The following is a 10,939-nucleotide window of genomic DNA, read 5'->3' as shown; positions in this document are numbered from 1 at the left end:
CCTAAGCCATCAGGGAAGCCTCGTTTTGAAAGAATGTAGAAAAGCAACGGCTGGTACAAGGGTTTTAACCAGGACACGCACAGACGTGTATTTATTCCTACAGTAAATAAAACATAGGTACCACAGGGATTTTTTTTTTTTTTAACATTTAAAAGACACCCAGGGAGAGGAACACTCATTGAAAAAGAGTGATGCTGGGAAAGATTGAAGGCAAGAGGAGAAGGGGACGACAGAGGATGAGATGGTTGGATGGCATCACCGACTCGATGGACATGAGTCTGAGCAAGCTCCGGGAGTTGGTGATGGACAGGGAGGCCTGGCAAGCTGCAGGCCATGGGGTCGCAAAGAGGCAGACACGACTGAGCAACTGAATGCCAACAGGGAGGTGAAGTACTCCTGCACGTCTTACATGTCCCCTGGGGGCGGACATACCTATGACCCACGAAGGTTACAGAGACATGGATTTATAGGGCTGAATGTAATGAATTTTGGCCTACCTCGCAAAGATTCAACCTTGTATCATGGAAGGCGGGCAAGTTACGTAGTCTGGCTGGGAGCTTGGCAGGAATGGTATTGAATTAATTTAGCCCTTGCTGAGGTGATAAAATCAGATGGGAACTATATAAGCAGGTAGGAACCTGCCCACTGTTGAATTTTATTTCCTTTTGAAGCACGGTTAACCTGTTCTTCCAAAGGTTCCTGCACACCAGCCGTCCTGAGTTCAGCCCGTGGGCTATCTATTCATGCTGGGAAAGATCGAAGGCAGGAGGAGAAGGGGACGACAGAGGATGAGATGGTTGGATGGCATCACCGACTCGATGGACTTGAGCTTGAGCAAGTTCTGGGGGTTGGTGATGGACAGGCAGGCCTGGTGTGCTGCAGTCCATGGGGTCGCAAAGAGTTGGATGTAAGGGACCAAGTGAAGAACAACCTTTTAGGTCTCCTAACCACTAAAATTACAGAAGGATCCAGGTCATCTGACTTCCTCTGGGTCTGTACCATCCCCCAACCCCATCAAGGTTGAACTTGCTATTGCAACACTATTATTTTTCCAATTAGCCCAGGCCACACACACACACACCTCCCCCCCAAGTATACACACAGGGTATTGTTTCTGGGGGCTTCCCAGGTGGTGCTAGTGGTAAAGAATCCGCCTGCCAATGCAAGACACTCGGGTTCAATTGCTGGCTGGGTGGGGAAGATCCCCTGCAGAAGGGAATGGCAACCCACTCCAGTAGTCTTGCCTGGAGAATCCCATGGACAGAGGAGCCTGGTGGGCTGCAATCCATGGGGTCACAAAGAGTCGGACACCACGGAAGTGACTGAGCAGGCATGGACTGTTTCCAGATGCAGAAAGTGTACATTGTATCTGTATTCCTTCACAAAATACACTGTATAGCGATATATATATATATAATTCTGCAGGTGTCTCATAGGTGTGTTGGCCCCAGGGTTGAAATTTACATATGATCATGTCCCGCTTTTTTTTTTTTTTTTAACTTCCTTCACCGTCGGGAAATGTTTAGTCTGTCTCGGAAAGACGGTTACATAAGATCGCAGCCTGAGGTGTGTCACTTGAGGATACAGGATGTTGAGCTGAGTAAACGGAGTCAGCTCGCCTGAGATGCTCTTGAAGGATGCGTAAGGGAGAAGGTGGGTGGTTTGTTTAGAATACGAATCTCGGGACTTTGCCTGGCAGTCCACTGTCTTCTCTGTTTTCCGAGTGACTTGAACGACTCTTTGTAAACTTATGCATAAGTGAGTCTGCTCATCCCAGTTCACCAGCTTCCCCCATGTCTCAACGGCTGATAAATCCGCCTGCAGTGATGGAGACAGAGGAGATGCAGCTTCAATCCCTGGGTTGGGGGGATCCCCCGGAGGAGGGCATGGCCACCCACTCCAGTCTTCTTGCCTGGAGAATCCCCAAGGACAGAGGAGCCTGGCGGGCTACAGTCCATGGGGTGGCAAAGAGTCGGACACGGACTGAGCACTTACTTATGACAAAATTGTTTCCATTTTGTCCAGAAATCCCATTTTGCATAACCCCCGCGATGATGGGTCACTCTTGAGTTCATGTCCTTGCGTGGCTACCCTCCGGGTTGACCAGGAATTTCTCCAGCCTGTTTGGCAGAAATAATTCAGCTGAGCTGGGGAGACCTGGGAGCCTCCGTCTGATGGGTCCTTCTTCTTTCTATTTTGAAATACGCAGTTGAGAAAAATCTGGAAACATTTGAGTGAACGCCATGGAATGGGAGACTTCCACTGACTGTGCTATGAAGGAAGAAACACAAAAATAACCCCTCATTCTCAGAGCCAGTAGCTTGGATTCTCATTTAAGGCTTCCCCCTAGACAGACAGAGGGGCAAGTTTCACATGCAACATTCCTCAAAGTCTCTGCTCAAATAAAGATGCTGCTTCCCCATCAGATACAAGTCCACCCCTGGGATTCCCCGGCTTGGGCAAGTACATTCCCCGGCTTGGGCAGACTTCTTTTTTTCTTCACCCCCTTTTGTCTCCACTCACCCTAGAATATTGAGGGTCAGTTGTCCTTCTGTTGATGGAGGGTAAGTAGTGGTCATGGAGGCAGGATTCACTCTTACAACCCCTGTTAAGCAACGGGACTGAAAATTGCTCAGTCCTGTCCGAGTCTTTGCAACTCAGTGATCTTTACCGTTGATTCCATGTCTTGTCTATGGTTACCAGGGCTGCAATGAACATTGGGGTCCATATCTTTTTGAATTATGTTTCTTTTTTTCCCCCCCTGGGTGGATGCCCAGGAGTGGGATTGTTAAGTCGTATGTTCATCAACAGAGGGATGGATAAAGAGGTGGTGATGTGTGCTAAGTCACTTCAGTCCTGTCTGACTCTTGGTGACTCCCTAGACTGTAGCCCACCAGGCTCCTCTGTCCATCGGGATTCTTCAGGCAAGAATACTGGAGTGGGTTACCATGCCCTTCTCTGGGGGAATCTTCCTGCTGCAGGGATTGAACCCAGGACTAAGTCTCCTTGCTGCTAAGTCACTTCAGTCGTGTCCGACTCTGTGCGACCCCATAGACATCAGCCACCAGGCTCCCCCATCCCTGGGATTCTCCAGGCAAGAACACTGGAGTGGGTTGCCATTTCCTTCTCCAATGCATGAAAGTGAAAAGTGAAAGTGAAGTTGCTCAGTCGTGTCTGACCCTCAGCAACCCCATGGAATGCAGCCCGCCAGGCTCCTCCGTCCATGGGATTTTCCAGGCAGGAGTACTGGAGTGGGGTGCCATTGCCTTCTCCAAAGTCTCCTTAAGAATCCAAAAAGAACCTGGAGTCTTTAAAGAAGCTGATAGGCAGGTTCTTTAGAACTATTGCCACCCGGGAAGCCCAAAAGCCAGTAATGTGTGTGTGTGTGTTCAGTCGTGTCCAACTCTTTGCGACTCTTTGGGACCCCATGGACTGCCAGCACGCCAGGCCTCCCTGTCCATCACCAACTCCCGGAGTTTACTCAAACTCATGTCCATTGAGCCGGTGATGCCATCCAACCATCTCATCCTCTGTCGTCCCCTTCTCCTCCTGCCTTCAATCTTTCCCAGCATCAGGGTCTTTTCCAGTACATTGGCTCTTTGCATCAGGCAGCCAAAGGATTGGAGTTTCAGCATCGGTCCTTCCAATGAATATTCAGGGCTGATCTCCTTTAGGATGGACTGGCTGGATCTCCTTGCCGTCCCAGGGACTCTCGAGAGCCTTCTCCAACTCCACAGTTGGAAGGCATCAGTTCTTTGGGTGCTCAGCCTGTTTTTCTCTCTTCCCAGTGACTGCCCTTAGCCTGCCTTAACTCTGCCCAGGTGGTCTCACTGCTAACAGCCCTCACCTGGAAACCAACATAGGTCCTTCTCTGCCCTCTTCCCCTTCTGCGTTACAGACAGCACGGTCCTCTCCAGCCTCGATTTCCCCAGCCCTCCCCTCCAGCCCTCCATCTCACTTGCCCCAGCCAGTACTTCGGGGCTCCCCAAAACGCTCATCCGGGCCCAGCCCCTTCAGGCTCTCCAAACCGGGACAAGAAAAAAAAGAAAGCATTCCACCTTTTTTTTTTTTTTTTTTTTTGGCAGGAGGATTCAGGCTGGAGGAGGGATGGTGGCTGCCAGGAGCCACAGGAGAAGCGGGAGGGCGTGGCCGGGGGCTCTGGTTGCAGTCTCGCCTACGGCTCCTCCGGAGATGCCGGCGGGCGCCCCCGGCTGCCTGCAGCTTGCACTCGGGGTCCGGAGGCGCCGCCAGAGAAAACTCCAGCCCGCCTGGGGGAGCGCAAGCCGTATTCCTTCTCTCTTCCCCCCCTGAAAAGAAAGACACAGTCCTCCTCCAAGTCTTGCTGGGAAGGGCGCTCCGGGCGCAGACCTCGGGGCTGTGCGTTCCCGGGTATCTCTCCGTCCCTCGGGTACCCCCCGGAGTTCCTCTCGGGGGTGAGGGGGCCCGGATACTTCCCCACCCCCCGACCCCCGCACCAGCCCCTCCAGCTTCCTCCAGCCGGCCGTGTGTGCGCGGGGCCCCAGCGGTTCGCCCCACCGGCGTGGACGAGTCGTGCCCACCCGGGCCGCGGCGCCATGCGGAGCCGAGAGGAGGGCTGAGCGCGCGGCGGCGGCGCGGCCAGGGTCCTCCGCGCCCCGTCTCCCCGGGGTGGGGCAGGGTGGGGCTGGGCCGAGGCGTGCTCTCGGGGAAGGCTCTCGGCGACGGGAATAAAAGGGCGCCGCGCTGGGAAGCCGAGCCGCCTCGCCTCGCCCCCCGGGCAGCAGGACATGGCCCCGGCCGACCCCCGGCGGTGACTCGCGCGCCCGGCCCGGTGAATGCTCTGGGCGCACCGCTCCAGTGGGTGGCGACTTCCGACGAACAGGTGAGGACTGAGGGCTGCCTGGGCGCCCCCGGCGGTTGCTGGGGAGGTGGGGGCGGGGGGGCCGGCTCTGTCTGCAAGAGATGGAGAGAGTTGGAAAGGGGACCGGTATTGCATTGGGGGGAGCAGGGGGCGAGGGCAAAGAAGACTTCTGGAAATGTTTCCTGGCGCTCTTTTAAGGGTACAGCTACCATCCAGAAAGGGCTTTCCTGGTGGCTCAGCTGGTAAAAGAATCTGCCCGCCATGCGGGAGATCTGGGTTCGATCCCTGGGTGGGGAAGATCCCCCTGGAGAAGGAAATGGCAACCCACTCCAGTATCCTGGCCTGGAGAATTCCATGGAATTCCGTGGGGTCGCCAAGAGTCGGACACGACTGAGCGACTAAGCACAGCACAGCACCATCCAGCACAGAAGCTGACGGAAATCATCCCGGAAGATGCACAGACTAGGTCTAAGGTCCCCTTTCCAAAGTGGCCTCTCTCTCCTCCATCCCTGGTTTCCTGGGGACCCCCCGACAAGACCCTCAAGTGTAACCGGCTGCGCTCCTGCGTTGGTGGTGAGGGGCAAGTCACAGTTGCGGGGCCGTCTCCCCAATTTCTCCAGATCCCTAAGACTCTCCACCCCTAACCCCCGCCCACCTCCTCCTTTTGCCCTGCAAAGTGGGGAGACGCAAAGCAACTCCCTTCCTCTGCCGGGGGACGGGGGTTTGGGTGGGTGGGGGTGGTCTCTGATCCGCGCGCAAGCTGAGGAAGTCATAGTTTGGGGGAGAGACGCCCTTTGGTGTCCGAGTCTCCGGCGTCGGAGACCCTCGGGGTAACCCGAGCCGCACTCCGGGAAAGCTCGTTCGTGAAGTCACGGCGCAGCCTGCCCGGGCGCGCCCGGAGCGCGCGCTGGAAGCCGGCCAGGAGCGCAAGGCCGCACGTCCGGCCCCTCCAGACTCTACCCCGCCGGGTGGACGACCGCCGACTGCCTCGCGCCCCGAGTCCAGCTTCCCGGGGTTCGCCGGGCGTGCCCGGAGATCGTGCAGACTCAGGGAGGCTTCCCCGCGAGGCCTCGGGACTGGGGTTCAAAGGGGAGCGGGGGCGCATCCCTGCGGTCTTCTGGCGGGGGTGGTGGGGGGGCCCCTGGGTAGAAAGCCGAGCGCCGGGGACCAGCTCCGCCTGCGGGCACAGGGCCTGGGCATGAGCCCGTGTGGAGGGTCAAGCGCGCGGGTGAGGGGCCTGGAGAACCGAAAAACGCTCTGCAGAAGCCGGTCGGTTCCAAGGCGGAGAGGAGGCGCTTGGGCTCGGTGTTTGCAAAGCTGCTTGCACCGTCAGCTCTTTAGGAACAGCTGAAAAACGAAACGCGTAACGGCTTCAGAAAACGTCTGTTCCCAGGTCCCCTCAAGGGCGGGAAACGCTATGTATGCATCTGGGGTGTCCCTGCAGCGCGAGAGCAAATGGAGTGTTTATGATCAGAACTCAGGGTTGGCAACCGTGGGGAACCGGCGCGTTTCTCTATCCGTGTTTCTCCACTTTCCCTGTGTTGTTACTTACTGATCCATAAACTTCATGCAAGAGTTGGCGAAAGTGTGATTTGATGAAGGCATGACTGATGCATGAAGAAATAGTCACTGACTTTCTAAAGGAGGTAGCGGCTGATGCAAGCTAATATTTTATCTGATCTTTTCCTTCCTTTTCTCTCTTTTTTCCTCTTTCCCTATTTTCCTTTCTGACCTCCCTTCTTTCCTATCGTTTGTGCTTCCTTCCCCTCTCTCTCTCTCTTTTTTTTTTTTTTTTTGGTCTTTCTGACATTTTTTTGTTTGCCTCAAGATTCTTCATCAGGCTATTCCTTGCCTCTTTCTCTCATGGCAGATTTTTCAGACGTTTCTCCAAATTTGCTCCCTGGTAAAGAATTATGTTTTTCCCTCTCAACATTTCGGTTCTTCCAAGGGAGGAAAAAAAAATTAAGGAGAGGAGACAAACCCACATACAATGGAATACATTCTGCTTTAGTGAACATCTCTATAAGTCCTTGAAGATGGTATGAGTAAAACTTTAAGGAATGCCATTAAAAGAAGGAAATACTTCTGGTCGTAATGGATTTCCTGAGAAGCTTGTTATTCAGTTATATACAGTATGTAACGGCTCGAGATAAACATCGGGGGTGGATAGATAACAGTTACTTTTATGACTTGAAACATGAATGTTTCAAGTAATGTGGGTGTTAGTCCCTCAGTCCTGTCTGACTCTCTGCAACACCATGGTCTATAGCCCACCAGGCTCATCTGTCCATGGAATTTCTCATCGCTATATATAAGCACAAATATATATATACACATTTATACAAGTATATACTTGTGTGTACATATACATTGTTGTTGAGTTGGTAAGTCATGTCCAGCTCCTTTGTGACCCCATGGACTGTAGCCCGCCAAGGCTCCTCTGTCCATGGAATTCTCCAGGCAAGAATACTGGAGTGGGTTGCCATTTTCTCCTCCAGGGGATCTTCTTGACCCAGGGATTGAACCCTGTGTCTCCTGACTTTCCTTCATTGGCAGGCAGATTCTTTACCACTGAGTCACCTGGCAAGCCCTTATAAATACACTTATACAAATACATATTTACGTATACATATATTTGTATATTTGTGTATATATATACATTTTTACAAATGCATACTTATGCATATAGGACTTCCCTGGTGGCTCAAACAGTAAAGAATCTGCCTGCAGTGCAGGAGATCTGGGTTTGATCCCTGAGTCAGGAAGATTCCCTGGAGAAGGAAATGGGAACCCATCCCAGTAGTCTTGGCTGGAGAATCCCATGGACAGAGGAGCCTGGCGGGCTACAGTCCATGGGGTTGCAAAGAAATGGACACAACTGACTAACCCTTTCCTTTCAGCTTTCATACTTTTATACAAATATATGTTTGTATATATACACCCATTTGTGTATTTGTCTGTATGTACAGGGCTTCCCTGGTAGCTCAGCTAATAAAGAATCCGCTGCAATGCAGGAGACCCTGGTTGGCCTCCTGGATCAAGAAAATCCCCTGGAGAAGGGATAGCCTACCCACTCCAGTCTTCTTGGGCTTCCCTGGTGGCTCAGCTGGTAAAGAACCTGCCTGCAATGCGGGAGACCTGGGTTTGATCCCTGAGTTGGGAAGATCCCCCTGGAGAAGGGAACGGCTACCCACTCCACTGGGCCTGTCAAATTCATACCCTCCCTTAAAACACAGCGACATTTCCAAGTTGTAATATCGATGTCACGAGTGAAGGCTGTATTCTACAGTTGCATTAAACTGAGTGGCAAATGACAATTTAAAAAAAATCTTAAAGTTTGTGTTGCTCCACGCGCATGCTTTGTGTCACTCAGACGTCCCATGCTGACGCCTTGGGAAGCTTAGCGTCGTGAGGCACAGTGCAGGTAAAACCAGCTGGCAGTACGGAAGGGCTGTCTGACACCTGGCTTTGTGTGGTTCCCCGACAGGTGTGCCGGGATGGCCCACCCGGACGAGATGCCGATGACATGGGCGCGATGGCGGGCCCTCTCCATGGTGCTGATTCTGCTCTGGGGATGCCCCCACGTGGCACTGGCCTGCCCCCACCCCTGCGCCTGCTACGTCCCCAGCGAAGTCCACTGCACGTTCCGCTCCTTGGCTTCTGTGCCCGCTGGGATCTCTCCACATGTGGAAAGAATCAATCTGGGGTTTGTACCACATTCCTTCTGAGCCATCTCAGCCTCCTCGCGAGCGGGCGGGTGGGTTTCGTCTTTCGTGTACGGGTGTGTGAGCACGTACGTGACGGCGAGTGTGTATTCGTGTGTGGGTCACCGTGTCTCGCATGATGTGGGTCTAATCAACAGGACATTTATAAGTCTACTAAATGTGGTCCTTTGGGGCTAGTATCTGACTTAATTCATCAGCACGAGTCTCTGTCACAAAGCTTGATTATGAGCCATCAGAGACAGCTTCGGCTCCTTGATACATTTCCATTGTTAACAATTCTTTAATACACTGCAGATGCAAAATATATGACGCATGCATAAATATACTAATAGCGTTTAAATAGATTTCAGCAGTTATTACAAAACGATAAATAGAATGAGTGAGACATCTTTGACCCTGTAAATTATCAGTATGACGCAATCGTGACTTTGATGAAATAAGAGTTCTTTCAGGTTTTGCCTATTTAAAATGTTGATGTCTTTTAAACAGTTTTTTTTTTAATGTATTTATTTATGTGGCCGCATCAGGCCTCAGTTTCAACATACAGAATCTTTAGTTGTGTGACGCCAACTCTTAGTTGAGGCATATGGGATCTAGTTCCAGACCAGGGATTGAACCTGGGCCCCCTACATTGGGAGGAGCATGAAGTATTAACCACTGGACCATCAGAGAGTGAAAGTGTTAGTCGCTCAGTTGTGTCCGACTCCCTGCGACCCTATGGACTGTAGCCCACCAAGCTCCTCTGCCCCTGGGGATTCTCCAGGCAAGAATGCTGGAGTGGGTTGCCATGCCCTCCTCCAGAGGACCTTCCCAAGCCAGGGATCAAACCCCCGTCTCTTACATCTCCTGCATTGGCAGGTAGGTTCTTTTCCACCAGCACCACCTGGGACCACCAGGGAAGTCCTCTAAGCAGATATTTTATTGCAGCATTTTGGGTAGAACTTTTATGTTTCAGTTCTATTCTATACCCGTATATACTTTCTATACCTAAGTGTCCATTTCTGTGAATTATAGGTACTCATAAAATTTTCATACTAAGCCATCATTTGCACAATTCTAATAATATGCTAGCTACTTCCTCCCACCTATAAAACAACAAAACTATTTAGGGTTTGATGAACAGACATTTTAGTAAGACAAAGTGACCAGTAAGACAAAGTCCCCTTCGAGTATAGAGCCTCGAAAATTCTTGCCTTTACCGATTAGAAGGTCCAGTAAAAGAGTGAAGGAATGGGCAGTAGGAGACTGAGATAAACACTTCGAAAATCTATAGCAACAGACCATGAAATAGCTCTCTCAAAAAAAAAAAAAGCTTGGCAAATTTGACGTCTGAAAAAAAAAAAAATCTAACCACAATGATGATCACTCCACAGGGAAAAGACGTTGGCTTTGCCAGAAGAGAGAATAGTAACCGTTTCCTTTTTATAATCTTTAAATCGTTTGACAATTTTAAAACCAGTTTCCTTTTCACAGTCTTCCGATTTACACAGAAGAGGAACTAAAGCTGCTTTGAATCGGGTAGAACGGGTGCTGCGAGTTTGTAGAAAGGAAAAGAGTTGATCTGTGATCACTCTTGTCTCTTGGGCTTCCCCGGTGGCTCAGCGGTAAAGAATCTGCCTGCAGTGCAGGAAACGCAGGAGACGCAGGTTCATTCCCTGGGTCGGGAAGATCCCCTGGAGGAGGGCAGGACAACCCACTCCAGTATTCTTGCCTGAAGAGTCCCAGGAGCAGAGGAGCCTGGTGGGCTATTGTCCATAGAGTTGCAAAGAGTGGGACAACAACTTAGCATCTGAGCACGCAAAGACTTTGCCATTGGAAGCAAAGACAGATATCAAAATGACTCTTTTTCCTACTTCCGCCAACAGTATCTTGAGATGGTCTCATGTAATATTCAGTTCAGTCGTGTCCGACTCTTTACAACCCCATGAACCGCAGCACGCCAGGCCTCCCTGCCCATCACTAACTCATGTCCATTGAGTCGGTGATGCCATCCAACCATCTCATCCTCTGTCGTCCCCTTCTCCTCCCGCCTTCAATCCTTCCCATCATCAGGGTCTTTTCCAGTGAGTCAGCTCTTCGCATCAGGTGGCCAAAGGATTGGAGTTTCAGCTTGAGCATCAGTCCTTCCAAGGAAGAAAAATAAACAAGGACTAGTTTCATGGCACCAACACATAATACTTCCATCTGGCTTAATGTGTAACTTGATTCAGCGTCCCATGTTTGTATTGTCTGATTCATGTTGATGTATGGCAGTAACCAATACAATGTTGTAAAGCAATTATCCTCCAATTGAAAATTAAAAAGAAAAATTACGTACACGTAGTAGAAGAATATCACTCATAATGTCAAAGCACTGTTTTGGATGGTGTTAGTC

The 10,939-nt window shown here is 51.2% G+C and overlaps 1 protein-coding gene and 1 long non-coding RNA gene across 2 annotated transcripts in view; one reads left to right on the top strand and one right to left on the bottom strand.

Moving 5' to 3' along the window:
• Positions 1 to 1,320: 1,320 nt before the first annotated feature.
• On the bottom strand, positions 1,321 to 2,762 carry LOC123331746. The gene is made up of 3 exons (XR_006548501.2): positions 2,524 to 2,762; positions 1,996 to 2,271; positions 1,321 to 1,818 (listed from the first exon to the last, which is right to left on the bottom strand). It is a non-coding gene; the product is annotated as an uncharacterized LOC123331746 (long non-coding RNA).
• Positions 2,763 to 4,670: 1,908 nt separating this feature from the next.
• Positions 4,671 to 10,939, top strand: part of MXRA5 (matrix remodeling associated 5) — a 28,119-nt gene continuing 21,850 nt past the window's right edge. Inside the window, exons 1-2 of the mRNA XM_025277379.3 lie at positions 4,671 to 4,861; positions 8,328 to 8,546. Coding sequence (XP_025133164.3) covers positions 4,815 to 4,861; positions 8,328 to 8,546 — 266 coding nt within the window. The 5' untranslated portion in view covers positions 4,671 to 4,814. The remainder of the gene's footprint in view (positions 4,862 to 8,327; positions 8,547 to 10,939) is intronic.

The sequence above is a fragment of the Bubalus bubalis genome, chromosome X (assembly GCF_019923935.1).
Source record: "Bubalus bubalis isolate 160015118507 breed Murrah chromosome X, NDDB_SH_1, whole genome shotgun sequence".
In the NCBI taxonomy this organism is placed as follows: Eukaryota; Metazoa; Chordata; class Mammalia; order Artiodactyla; family Bovidae; genus Bubalus; species Bubalus bubalis.
The sequence above is the reverse complement of the archived record's forward strand: the minus strand, read 5'-3'. Positions and strand labels throughout refer to the sequence as shown.